The sequence below is a fragment of the Thamnophis elegans genome, chromosome 5, assembly GCF_009769535.1.
Source record: "Thamnophis elegans isolate rThaEle1 chromosome 5, rThaEle1.pri, whole genome shotgun sequence".
Taxonomy (NCBI): domain Eukaryota; kingdom Metazoa; phylum Chordata; class Lepidosauria; order Squamata; family Colubridae; genus Thamnophis; species Thamnophis elegans.
In genome coordinates, this window is record NC_045545.1 from 68,169,517 (window position 1) to 68,183,427 (window position 13,911).

At 43.2% G+C, this 13,911-nt stretch overlaps 1 protein-coding gene across 1 annotated transcript; it reads left to right on the plus strand.

Annotated features, from left to right (window-relative positions):
- Positions 1 to 414: 414 nt before the first annotated feature.
- On the plus strand, positions 415 to 11,821 carry ASIP (agouti signaling protein). Its single transcript, XM_032218950.1, has 3 exons — positions 415 to 580; positions 11,062 to 11,123; positions 11,645 to 11,821. Exons 1-3 carry the CDS (start codon positions 421 to 423, stop codon positions 11,819 to 11,821), a joined length of 399 nt encoding a protein of 132 aa, XP_032074841.1. The 5' UTR covers positions 415 to 420.
- The last annotated feature ends 2,090 nt before the right edge of the window (positions 11,822 to 13,911 follow it).

Here is a 13,911-nt window from a genome sequence, read left to right on the forward strand (position 1 = left end):
TTGTAAATAGTGCTTATATTGTTTTTTGAGTTTCAGCGTTCATGGAGGTATTTATTGAATTATTCAGAACTGCTTCTTGGAAGGAAACCTATACACTCAGCACATTGAGATATTCAAGAAAGGATGAAAAGGGATTTAAAATCACTTCTTTATGCAATAATTATTTAATTCTGTTGATCAAATATGTTCTCATCTCATTTTAATCAATGGTGAATATGTCTTTCTACACTTTTTTATTTTGTTGTAACAGACTAAAACTGCAATGGTCCATTATAGCAAAGGAATGATAAGTGAGGAAGGAGGACAAAGAAACACAGACGCTAAAAAAATTGGCTATACTTTTGATATATGACCTACCATTTTTTTTCTTTAAGTATCTGAGACCTTAGCAAAAACATATTTTCTTTTTTGCCTTCCAGAATGGAATATAAGAACTTTCTCCTGAGCTTCCTTCTTTGCTGCATTTTGCTTACAACCAGCTATTGTTACATGATATTTGAGGAAAAGCAGAACTCGGACAGCAATGCAATAAATAACAACAAAATCAAGATGCCAGATCTCCCTCCCATCTCTATAGTAGGTTGGTAAAAATGAATCCTATTTTGAATCTTAAGGCCATGAATGAAGACAGATTCCTTGCCTTTCCTCCTATCTCCTCTCTTTCTTTTCAGTACTACATTGTGAAATGAAATCTGTGAAGCAACATTCTCATATACCTATATTTTTCTTCTAACAGATGGAATTGTGAATAAAATGGAATAGTCATCAAAATAGTATTTAAATGGTGAGGATGTTTCAATAATACTGACAGCACATCTATGTTTTTATTTTACTTTCTATTTGTAGATAGAACAAATAAGGGATAAGAGGGATAAGAGGGTTTTCAGCTATTGCTCAAAAACTTCCTTTTTGAAAACCTCCACACTTGTCTCTCTAAGTGACAAAATTACTAAGTCTTCAAAATCCCCAGGTACAATTTCTCAATAGATGTTATGATAGAATGTAATCATTTAATCTAGTTTAATAATCCTGAAGAAAATCTATCATATAGTTTGTAGGAGTTGACACCACCTTCATGGCACAAAATCATTCTAATCATGTTTGAATGGTAAAGTATGATTTCTATATACCTGTATCCATGTGTGGCCAGCTATGTGATTATGGTCAGCCAGATGTTTAGACCAGATTTGACATATTTTATCCATCCATCAAATCCCACCCAAGGACCTTAGATAGACAGCTATTGTTGTTTGATGGTGTTAGCGGTATTCAACTGAAGCTCTTGGTGTTTTGGGATTGCACCCAAAGCAGCTATTACTATTGGTAGTGGTGGTATTATTATTATTATTTCTTTTATTTATTAAACATGAAACTCAGTCAACTGAACATTTAAAGATGTGTCACAAATACCATTGACTTGTACTAATGTTAATACGTGTTGCTGCCAGCATCCTAGGTATCAAAGAAGTATCTTCTTAAAATATATGATGTTCTCAGTAGCACAGGTTTTTGCCGTTCTGCTAGTGTTATTGCAGGAAGCTTCAATTCCTTGATGTATTTTATAAAATTTTGGACATGGTACCAAGAATCCCAATGACAATGGGTATCACTGTTACATGTTTCATTCATAATTGCGTAGTTTTGATGGCCAGGTCAGGATATTTTGTGATTTTTTTCCAGTTTTTTCTTCGACTCTGGCATCTACTGGTACAGCAATAGCAATAAATTATATGCTTCATTTTTCGACAGCTGTGATATATGGCGTATTGTGTTCCAAATGACGATCTGTCTGTATTCAAAAGTCCCACAAGATCTTCACCTTCTCATTTTCGATAACTTTTTCCACTTTATGTTCCCAGTTTTTGTTGTTGTTGTTAGTATTATTGTCTCTAGAACAAGTCTGACTGGTTTACATTTAAAAATAAATAAAACAAGGGCTCCACAAATGTAAATCACAAGGCCTGGGAGAAGAGATAAGATTTAAAGATTTCAGGAATATCACCAAATTGGCAGCAATTCAGATCTCTGGAAGAATATCATTCTAGAGGACAGGTGCCAGGATAAATGCTCTGTGTTTGCTTTTGAATAAAAAATCAGCATGCAAACATTGCAATTAAACTATATATCACATAAACAGATAAAAAATTTAACCAGTTACATATGGACACTGTTCTCTCTCACCATAATATAATATGGCAAATACGATTAAAGTGGCAACTAGGGGGCAAGGGGCTGGCCAGAGCCCCCCAAAAATTGTATTTACTTTATTAAATTTAGGTGCAGTCTGACCCTAGGTAGCATACAATAAAACAACAGAATAAAATAGAACATTTATGGAAAAATTCTAAAAAGAAATAAACCAGATAACATAATCCCATAACATTGCTGAAATATTTCAAAATCTTGAATTTTTGTGAAAACTAAATGGTTAAGTGAAATACATTTAAAGTTGCTAAAAACGAGGAACAAGATAAGGGCTCGCTCTTCTTACATTAAATAAGCAGAACAGAAAGTACTAATTTAAATTTACAAGTGTAAAAGATGATATAATTTAATTCCAATTTACCATAGTCATTACATTGTTATTTTATTTTGTTCTGGGAGAAATAGAAAATCAAAGTGAATGTCTGAAATCAAAAATTTATATTCCAGATTAGATACTGAGCAATTTAGATCTTACCTATATTTGCAAACCTCAACTTCACAGTCACACTCATGAATCTTTTCATCTTTAAAAAGAAACAAAAAGAAATATTACTAGTCTATTTTAATTGAACCCATACAAAGTTCAGCAGATGAGCCAACTGAAACATCAAGGCCAATTTATATAAAGGTACAGTACTTCACAGACTTACTGGGAACGATAGGAACATTTTTTGCTGTTAGCCATCTGCTCATATATTGTTAATTAAATCATTATGACTTTCATGATTACTTAGTTAATAGGTCAGAGTTTATTCTAGTGATATTAGTAATCATCAAATCTTCTAAAGCAGGGGTATCAACTCCCAGCCCACGGGCTGAATGCATTAAACTATGGATTATATTTGCTAGCTATCTGGGGCTTCAAAACAATATTTAGCTTAAATAATAATACATCTTAATACAGTTGCTTTTTATTGCTTGTTTTAAAGCTCTTCCTAACTAGCAATTTGTTCAGAATTACTACTGGTCCAGATTTTTCACCCTCTTTAGACAATGACAAAATTTAACTTTGTTCCATTACATAATAATTCAGGTTTCACTCTAAAGATGTCTCCATTAGACAACAGTGATTCTTTCTCCCATGGCATCTCTTGGTTTAAGGATAAGGTTGGTAAATATATCATACTGCATTCAGAAGGGGAGGTGAAAAATGAAGGAGGTGGAGGAAACAATGTTGAAAGGAAAAAGAAGGATTAGTTTCTGTGTTACCCTAACTATACTAACCACATCCTTAATCATTTTTGTCACAGGTGAAGTCAAGGAAAGGGAGAATGTGGTACAACAAAGCTTCTTAACTATATAATGGCCTTCAAGACAAATAGCATGCAAGTGAATTCAAAGCCAGCAATGGTTTATGTGATGAAATTTAGAAGCATCTGGAAATGCTTAGTAGAGAGGGAATCAACCTGATTCACACCATAGCTAAGGTGTTTCCTTAGTCATAAGAAGTCTTACTTTGTATACTTCATCAACTGAAGGGACATATAAGATGTGTTTTCCACATTACATACGGTTTGACTTTGGATTACATCTGGCTGTAATGGTGAAAATTTGAAAGTTATGTGGAATGTAATTGTTAAACTAAGGCTGTAACTCATACATGGTCATTTTTGAAAACTGGGAAAAATCAGAGCAGATGGGCCATGTGAGTAAGGCTGTTTTATAATTGAGAACAACTAATCTGACAGTCTTCTATTTAAGAATTTATTGAGGGAAATTAATGGAGAGGCACAGGGTGATAGTGCATTCAGTTAGAGATTAAAACTTCATGGACATTGAAAGAGTTTTTTTGACCCATATGTTTGTCTATCTGTCTTAGAATAACTCTAGCTATTAATGAGGCAGTGAAAAACTAATGGAAGAGAATATCAAAGGCCTGAATCTGCCTGTAGGCATTCCAACTTATCAAGAGAACAACATTTTATTCTGTACTTTAAATAACAATTTAAGCTACTTTGCAGTTCTTGAGATTGCCTCCCTGCTTTCAGATAGCAAGGCACTGTGGTACTAATCACCAATTGCCCTTTCTGCAAAAGCAAAAAGGAAGAAATGGTTGCATGGCTTTCTGGATGTTCATAATTTTTATTTATTCAATTTAATTTATTTAAATGTCAATTATTCAATTATTTAAATGTTCAAATGTATTTACTTTTCATTTTTGTGCATTAGTTTTGTCCGAAGAATAAGTTGGAGTTCCAACTCAAACCAGGGTTGCAAAAGAATAAATGAAAATGAGATTCAGACAGCCGTGAGGAAAGGATAAATATTTAGTCCTAAAAGCAAAACAGTTTGTTTTTAGGGGCAGACTGCAGAGTGGAGAGGGATTAAACCCTCACATCCCTTCTTTTTTTCTCAGCCTTCAGCTTTTAAGTTGAGGCTGGTAAATGCAGATAACGTGAAGAAACAAAGAAATATATTGCCTTCTGTGGGTTACTTTCATAGATCTTCAAAATAGCATAATGAAGTCAACTTTTAACTTTTCTTACTTTAAAGATAAAATTACAATGCATACACAATGATAGTAAAATACGCTCTTTCAATTTAAACTTATAAAAAACATTTATACACACAACCATTTAATTTTTTTAATTTTTTTAAGAAAACAATTCTTTTAAGGCTTTTTTCTTTAATTTTTAATTGCAATAAAAAGTACCTTTGTTTTGCCAAATTGAATTAAATTACTAGTTTCATCCCACCTTAGTCCATTTTTTTACATAAATATTCAGTATTTCGCTTGTCTCTGAAGTGGGGCGTGGGAGGAGTCACAGCTGGGTATTGTCACGGCCCATCTGCCCGGAGACTGAGGTAAATCTTGAGGCCACACCCCTACTCTTCCTCTGACTCCCCAGATTAATCTCAGTCTTCGGCCCAGAAGGAGCTAAATACCTGGCTCTTCTTGGTATGTGATTTACTTTAAATTTTAGCTTTCTCTTGATCGTAAAAACTTACCTCGTCTCATGCGCTCTTAATCAGCCTGTGCACAGAAGTAGTTAGCACTGCTGAGAGGCTCCAGAGCCACGGCCCAGCAGCATGGGGGGAGCCCCAGGCTCCGCGCACAAATGCAGCTACAACTTCAGGCTTCTCCACGAGGATCTCAAGGCACAGGAAGGAAGAGAGCGACTCAGTCGGAGTCAGCTCACATGTTCGGACCTCGTGGTCGGCAGTCGCCATCTTAGGTGCCAGGGCGTACACACGGAGCACAGCTCCAGTCTCTGGTCGCAGAGACCACAAGCGCCCTTGACCACCTCCAGCACACAGTAGAAGATTGGGCCCAAACTCCGCCGGTAATCCAGGGAGAGCCACAGCATCTGACAGTGGGCTGGTCTTAACTCGGGCCATGGATCGGCGGCATGGCTGAAGAGCGAAGAGCCGAGGGAGTACCGAGCCTTTGCAGGCAGCCTATTGACTGGTTTCAATGGAGAGAGAGAGAGAGAGGAGTTGGATTGGCTAACCGTGAGTAAGGTCGCAATGGCGGACAGTTCGAGAAGCACAGGACGGTCAGGACCAATTCCCCAAGGGTTGCAGACCCGGGAGAGGGGACCTCCCGGGGGCCCAATCCAACAGAGAGGGGCAGATCTGCAGCAAGGAAGTGTACCTCCAAGTCATCGAGGAGGGAACATGCTAAGAAGGAAGTAAGGCAGCAGGCAGGAGAAATAGAAATACCATCAGACCTTCCCCGGCCAGATCCCATTCTCCAGTCAGGGCCGTCCCCCTTAGGGATCCTCCTGGCTTAACAGCCTCACCACATGGTTCCCAAAGGGTGTAGTTCCCTATCCCTCTCTATCTCCAATTCACCCCTCCAGAGCGCGAGGAAACCCCTTCGGATGCCGTTCTAGCAGCTTGCCAAGGCAACATCTGGCTCCGCAAGGCCCCAATCCCAGTGCAGATCCAGATCCCCCCAGGATATCTCCGGCCTATCCAGAGCTCTCCCAGAGTTTCCAGGAGGTCTTAGCCAGAGCTACTGCCCAGGGCATCTCCTCAGGCGTGCAGCATCAGTTTCAGGGATCTAGAAGCAAGGCTGCTCGCAAGTCACCTCATCTAGACCTACATGGTCCTTCCACCTCCAGAGATCTCAGATCAGACTCTCCCTCCACGGCTAGCGAGGAGTCAAGGTCAGAGGAGGGGGAGCTTAAGGAGGTCGGCTTCTCTGATGACAAAGAAGTCCAAGCTCCTGAGGCCCCAGCCATCTGCTCTCTTTAGTTCCCTGCTGCGCATAGCTAAGGCCACAGCAGACCTGGATGTTCCAGTAGCCAGCCATGACTCTGCTACCTCTAGCATGAGCATGGGAGCCAAGAAGGGTCCTTTCCACAGACTCCAGGTGGAGAGGGAGGAGATCCCTACCCCAGACCTTTTCCTAGAGGTGCTAAGTCACAATGGGCTCAGCCTGGCACCTTTCCCACTCTGGGTAGCAATGATCGCAGATTCTATAACCTTAATACTAACTTTGATCAAGCCTTACAGGTTCCCTCAGTGGACGCCCCGGTGGCTAGCCTGGCCCCCTCCTCACCAGTGGTGACAGGAGACATTTCCAATTGCCTGAAACTGAAGGACAGGAAGGCGGAGTTAGTCATGAGCAGGACATTCCAGGCGGTATTGTGGGCAATCAGGGCTGCCGCAGCAGCCTCCTTTTTCAACAGGTCCACCTTGCTATGGCTGGAGCACTCCGAGACAGAATCCTGGCTTCAGACGTTAGACTCCTCGTGATGGCAGCCACCCAGGTCTCAGCGGACACCACACTGGATGCGGACTCTATCCTTGTCAGTGGCATCCAGATGTTTGTTGTGGCTGCGTAACTGGCAGGAGGAGTTCCAGGCAAAATGGCATTTGGCAGGCACAGAGTACATGGGAGGAAAACCTTTTGGTCCATCCCTGGACCCCATCCTCATCGAGGACAAGAACAAGTGAAAGATCTTCCCGTCCACCTCAAAGCGATCGGATCACCGTTCGGCACCCTATCCCAGAAGATCCAACTTTCGAGCACCCAAGCAGGACTTCCAACAACCGAGGTACTCTGTGCCCAGGTTCCCCAGACAGGGAGTAGACAGTTCTCTAGGGACAGGGACAGGTTCCAACAGTCTAGTAAGTGTCCCTTCCGAGGGGGGGGGGCGGCTGCCCCTTCCGCAGAAACAAGTGATTCAGGATCGAATCACCCCATTGGTGGCCGCCTTACTTTGTTCGCGGATCATTGGGCTGGCATCACTACAGATGCATGGGTGCTACAGACAGTCAGGTTCGGGTTCCACCTGGAGTTTCGCTCACAACCCCCGAATAGATTCCGGGCCTTTTCCTCCTCCAAGAACCTAGCCAAGCACTCCCTCATGCGCAAAGCCATACAGCATCACAGTTCCGGAGGTACTGGATTTCCTCCAGGATGGACTGGAGAAAGGTCTGGCCCCTAGCACCCTCAGAAGGCAGGTCTCAGCCCTGGCCACTGTCCTGGGGTGAGTGGGTACACAGCCCTTATCCCAACTTCCCATCATTAAACGGTTCCTCAGAGGAGAAACCAACCTCCGGCCCCTGGTGATCCACCGCTTTACCTCTTGGGACCTGCCCACAGTGGTCCAGGCACTTCTGGAAGCACCCTTTGAACCGCTGAGTGAGGTGAGTCTGCAACTGCTTACACTCAAAGTAGCGTTCCTCATAGCCATCACCTCCGCCAGGAGGTTGTCAGAGATTAACGCACTGTCGGCTAGGGTGGATCTCTGCACCTTCCACAGCAACAGGGTTGTCCTAAGGCTCAACCCAGCCTTCATGCCAAAGATTAATTCCTCCTTTCATCGGGCTCAGGAGATTGTTCTCCTGAACTTTTGTCCAGCTCCTTCCAGTGGAGGGCATCGTCTTGATGTCAGGAGGGCATTGCGCATTTATCTGAAGCGCACATCGGCCATTAGGAGGTCGGAGGCCCTTTTCATCTCCTTCCACCTGGCTACTAGGGGAGCGAAGGTCTCCCCAGCCACCATCAGTAGATGGATCAGACTGGCCATCTCCAAGGCCTACGAGGCACGGAGGCTCCCGCTGCCTGAGGGCATCACCACACACTCCACCAGAAGTACAGCCACCTCAGCGGCCTGGGCCACCCAGGCTCCCATCAGGAACATATGCAGGGTGGCAGCATGGGCTTTGCCCTCTCCCTTCATCAGACACTATTGGCTGGACACTTTTGCCTCTGTGGAAGCGTCCTTTGGGAGGAGAATTCTCCAGAGAGTGTTAGACATTCGGGGGGACTCAGGCCTATGGGCCCTCCCAGGGACACCTAACCACTGTTCCCTCTAAGGTGCGCGCCTGCGCGGCCGCGCACGTGGCAAGAAATCCCCGCGCAGAAGTTTCTAACTCCCGCGCAGAGATTTCTACCAAAGCAAACGTGGGGAAGTCCTTTGCAGGCGGCTAGAACTGGCCGCCCGCAAAGGACCTCCCCAGACTTGTTTTGATGAGCAGAGCATGGAGCGACTGACGGTAGTTTGTGCCGGCCGCAACCCCTCCTGTTCCTCGGGGCGGCGCTGATGTCTCTCTTGCGGGGCGGGGAGGTGGGAGGAGAGATAGCCAGGGTCCATGTTTGGGTCTTTCTCCCTGCCTCCAGCTCTGAAGATAAACAGCTGTGGCTTCCCAGTTTCCACCCTTCCTTGCGCCTTTTATTACCGTGCGAAAAAAACCTATTACAGTTTTACAAACCGCAATCTGTGGGCTGGAGGAGAATTTCCGCTTAGCTCGGAGGGGGCGGGATAGGGGTCGAAGGGGCGGGGCGAGGGTGAAGACTGGGCACTATCATTGGCGGAGTGAAGGTACCATCCGTTGCAGGTGCAAATGCTCGTTTTGCCCGGCGCCGCTTTTGCTCCAGGAGCACCGCCTTCGTGTCCTTTGTGCTGGGGACTGCGGGGGTGAGAAGCACGAGGGGAAAAGGGCGCGAGTCCCTCTTGAGTCTTGCTGGGGCCCTTGGCGGAAAGGGAGCGGGGTCCGAGCCTGTCGCTGCCCAAACACGTGGCGATCCCCTTCAGATCTTCCCCCAAAGCTCTATGGGGCGAAGATGGAAACGATCAGTAGCCTCGCAAGCAAAATTAGCGAGGAAGGCATCACGGTGGCTGCATTCACACAACCGGGGTAACCAGGACGTTTGAGCACTACCGTTGCCAGGTTGTGGGCAACTTCTCCCTAGGAGCCCTCTCTCCCTCCCTCCCTCCCTCCCTCCCTCCCTCCAGGGCCCCCGGAAGACAACAAGGGAACAGCGCTCTTTTCTCTCTACTTCACGACCCGAACCTGGTGGATCTTGTAACTTGACAGCTTTAACACTTGCATGCTTCAATGCCAGAGTTTCTGAGCCAACATGACTGGAGGAGGAATTCTGGGAGTTGAAGTCCACAAGTCTTAAAGCTGTCAGGTTTGAAGACCCCTGGGTTTTTTTTCCTAAAGGGTTAGGGGTGCGAGGGTCTTGTAACTTGACAGCTTTAAGACTTGCACGCTTCAATGCCAGAGTTTCTGAGCCAACATTTTGGTTGCTAAGCAGGACCGTTGTTAAGTGATACTGATATTATATAACACTTTTAATTAAGCGGGTACCTTGAATAAACATAACTTTGAGTTTCAAATAATACTGATTTCGTTGTTGTCTTAGGTGACATCTGTGAAAAAAATTCAGGTGCTCAGGCATGAAAATGTGCCGCTCAAACACTATACTTTTCCGCTCACACTGAAAAAAAATTAGAGGGAACATTGCACCTAACTTTGGTATGTTCCAGCTGTGACTCCTCCCACGCCTCACTTCGGAGATTATCAGTTGGTCTTACCTGAACTGCATGTCTCAAAGGATGGTGTGGGAACAGTCACTTCCTGCCCGTAGTGTGCCCCGCGCAGGGTGGGCCTGAGAGCAGATAGTTACCAGTCAGTCAGGGATCAGGAGGGGAGTGGGGGGGGGTTACCCTGTTCCCCTCCTTATAGAGTCACCTTGACTGGACCATCAGTTAATCTGGAGAGTCAGAGAAGGAGTAGAGGTGTGGCCTCAAGATTTACCTCAGTCTCCGGGCAGATGAACCATGACAATACCCAGCTGTGACTGCTCCCACACCATCCTTCGAGACATGCAGTTCAGGTAAGACCAACTGACATTTCATTACTGCTAACCTAAAGCAGGTGTCCACCCGCCTAAATCCAGACATCCTAATGGAGAGGTTGGGAAATCATGCAAAGCCAAAAAAATCCCCTTTCCCTCTCCCTAGCTAATCCATGTGTCCTTATCACTTTGGGGTGCACACCGGAGGCAGTATTCAGCAGGTTCTGACTAGTTTTGGAGAACCGGTAGCGGAAATTTTGAGTAGTTTGGAAAACCAGTAAAACCACCTTTGAATAGCTCCACCCCATCTATTCTCTGCCTCCCGAGTTCCAGCTGATTGGGAGGGAATGGGGATTTAGCAGTAACCTTCCCCTGGAGTGGGGAGGGAATGAGATTTTGAGTATCCTTCCCCTGTCACGCACACTAAGCCACACCCACCAAGCCAAGCCCACCAAGCCATGCACACAGAACCAGTAGATGAGAATTTTTTTAGTACCCTATTTGGCTATCCAGATACTCATCCTTCTTTCATTCCATTTTCAAGATCCCAGGACCAGCAATTAGATGTGAGACCATTTACATAATCTGAAAGTAAAATGTAATTGTGATTTCTTTCAAGCAGAAGCAACAGTATTTTATTTCTACTTTATTATTCCAAAAAGAATAGAGAGAGAGTCACGTTTATATAGACGAAATGCATGGGTTGGTGACAACAATTGAAATGTCCTGTTCAAGCCTTTTATATTGTCCTACCTGTTGCAGTTAAAAATCAAGATTGTACAAGTGTCTGAATTCTTTCTCTTCCTCCCCTAAAGATTTAACCAAAACTTCCTTGAAGCTAAGCAGGAAAGAAGCTGAGAAAAAGAAATCTATGAAGGTGGGTGATTGTTCTTAGCATATTTACAAAGATAAATAAACTACCAATTTATATTTTTTTCTGGACTGTCATGACTTTCTTAAATAGTTTCAGGAATTATACTTTGCTGAGGTTGTTACAAATTTGGGCTTGGAAATCCACAAACAATTGGAGACATTAAGATTCTAAGATTGGATATTGTAAATAAATAACAAACAATATTTTTATTCTTATGTGAACTATGAAGAAGATACCTGGTTTGACCAACAACCAATGGCTAAATTTGCATATAACAACCCAACATGCTCTTCACCCATCATCTTTTCAAGCACTTGTCTGTACTTTAAATCTGCAGCAGGATATAATACAATGAAAACTCAATACAATAAAGAAGCTTAAAATGTGCTCAAAATGAAACACACAGATTTACTTCAGTTAGAGCAACTGAAGCAAGACTCAGTTAGACTCTTAGGCAGCAAAAGCTTCTGAAACACTTTTCAAAAGCTTTATTTGTATGTTTTGCTTTGTTTTTCTCTCCACAGAGAATGGGGCAACAAAAAAAACCTTCTCGACCCAAACCGCCTCCCCCTCCAAACTGTGTCGCTACTTGGGCAAGCTGCAAGCCACCATCTCGTCCCTGCTGTGATTTCTGTGCCTTTTGCCACTGCCGACTTTTTCAGACCATCTGCTACTGCCGTATGGGAAATCCAAACTGTTAAATCAAAGTCAAGAATGCTCTCAGTATCTCATTATATCTTCCATACCGGTTGCCTTGTATCTGTTTTCCAAAGAGGCCAAGAACTTTGTCTTCTTCCAAGCATCACATTCCTTGTGGGATCTATCCAAGGGTGGGTTCCTACCAGTTCTAACCTCTTCCATAGAAGAAGTTCCACAAATCTACCCTGCTGTTTAGAACCAGTTCCAGCTCCCTTCCCCCACCCATCCGCACCACGCTTGCCCCGCCCACCACTCACTGATTGGCTGGCTCATCAATCACCCCGCCCACTTCTAAGAATCCAAGGGATTCATTCACTTCTCTAATATTTTTTCTTTAATATTTTTAACGACTATCCACCAGTTACGGTTAGAGCCAAAGCTAAAATATTTTCTTTTTGCTTTATTTGTTTTCCGTTTGCTTGTCCTTTCTATCACCCCTTCTCTATCCTTCCTAGCTCTACTCTGTACAAATTGTGCTGCTTTTATTCTCTTCTCTAGAGAGAGCAATGTGAGTCAAGGATGCAGGAATCCAACACAGAAGCAAAACATCTGGCAATAGAAAGAGAGAATGATGCTTCTGTGCATTGTCATTATACTTAGATTTTATGCTATTTGGTGAGAAAAGCGGGTTTTAATCCTAGATTTACCCAGATGGAAAACAATTATGAAATAGAGGAAATGAAAGCATGGGGAGCAGAATCAAGGAAAGTTGCAATGGAACCTGGTAATTAGCTAGCAAACCAAAGAGAAAACATTGGTAAATTATACTGCTCCATGGATCAGAGATTTACCATTATATACATAATTATGCTCTTCCATTTCTTAAAACAAATCAAGATATTAACTTTAACAAAACTACTCTCCATCTTCAGTTTTAAACTGGTCTATGTTTCAATTCAGCAGTTTTAATAATATTAGTGTGCATATAAAATTCCCTTTTACAACCTTGTAATCCCTTAGTTTGGAGCAGAATTGGAGCAATTGGGTGGAGCCCTTCCAGATACCATGTGGAGTTTGCAGCAGATTTTTTTTTCTTTGCACCCTAGAATAGAAACATATGCCCAGTGGTGGGTTTCCAATTTTTTTTACTACCAGTTCGCTTGTGTGCACACACACGAAGCTTCTGCACATGCACAGAAGCGTCCGGGTGGGCAGGCAGAGCCTCCCACCCCCACTGCTACCGTTTTGCCCAATTCAGGCCAAACCAGAAGCAACCCACCTCTTATTGCCGTTACCTAAGTCTGAACTCCCAAACTTCCAAGTGGGAGGTGAGTGAGGAAATAAAATGGACACATTGTCATTAAACTCTTAATTTTTAAGTAGTGACATTGTTTAACCTCAGCTTTTGGACATCCCCCAATCCAACGTTTTATCTCACAACTATCATCTCAAGCAAGCATGGCCACTTTGATGCTTAGGCTAAATATGCCTCCCTTTGACTTCATATTTGTGCCGATTGATTCATCATGCACTGACTATATAAGTCTTTAACCATGTTATAATGCTGCTTTACTGAGTTAGTTGATTTTATAGAAAATCAAGTGATGTTAGGAGCTAAGGATAGGCTGTAAAATTGTGTTGCAAGCCTCCCATTTTTACAATAGTTAATAGCCGAAATAGTAACCTATGGCAGCCAGAAAGGAGGTTAAACAAGACCTCCAAACAGAATCATATCATAGACTTAGGTGGCTTTTACTCACTTGCAACTAATCATGAAGCTAACATGCCTTGGCAGCTTCTTATCTTTTGCCCCATAACTTTGCCCATGAGTAAGATTTGTTACTCATTATATTTGAAATAATCCACTGACTACAGAGACTTGAAATAGATACAGCATACAGACCTGAAATGAGAGTAGGACAGTGATGGCTAACCTTTTTCCCATTGTGTGCCAAAAGTGAGGGGGAGTGCAAGGGGTGTTGTGCGCAGGCATGCCCACACCCATAATGCTATGCGTGTGAACCCTCCCCCCACTTTTTTTTTAAAAAAATTAATTTTTAATTTAAAACAAATACAACATCCTTCTTTACATACTATAGAAAGTGTATCAGTTGGTTACAAATAGACTTTTGTGCATCTCTTCCACAGTCAA

Bases quoted from the DNA above. Each gene is read 5' to 3' on its own strand.
- ASIP (XM_032218950.1), top strand. From the start codon at position 421: ATGGAATATAAGAACTTTCTCCTGAGCTTCCTTCTTTGCTGCATTTTG. The intron at 581-11,061 runs GTTGGTAAAAAT...CCTCCCCTAAAG, and splicing joins CCCTCCCATCTCTATAGTAG to ATTTAACCAAAACTTCCTTG. The intron at 11,124-11,644 runs GTGGGTGATTGT...TTCTCTCCACAG, and splicing joins AGAAAAAGAAATCTATGAAG to AGAATGGGGCAACAAAAAAA.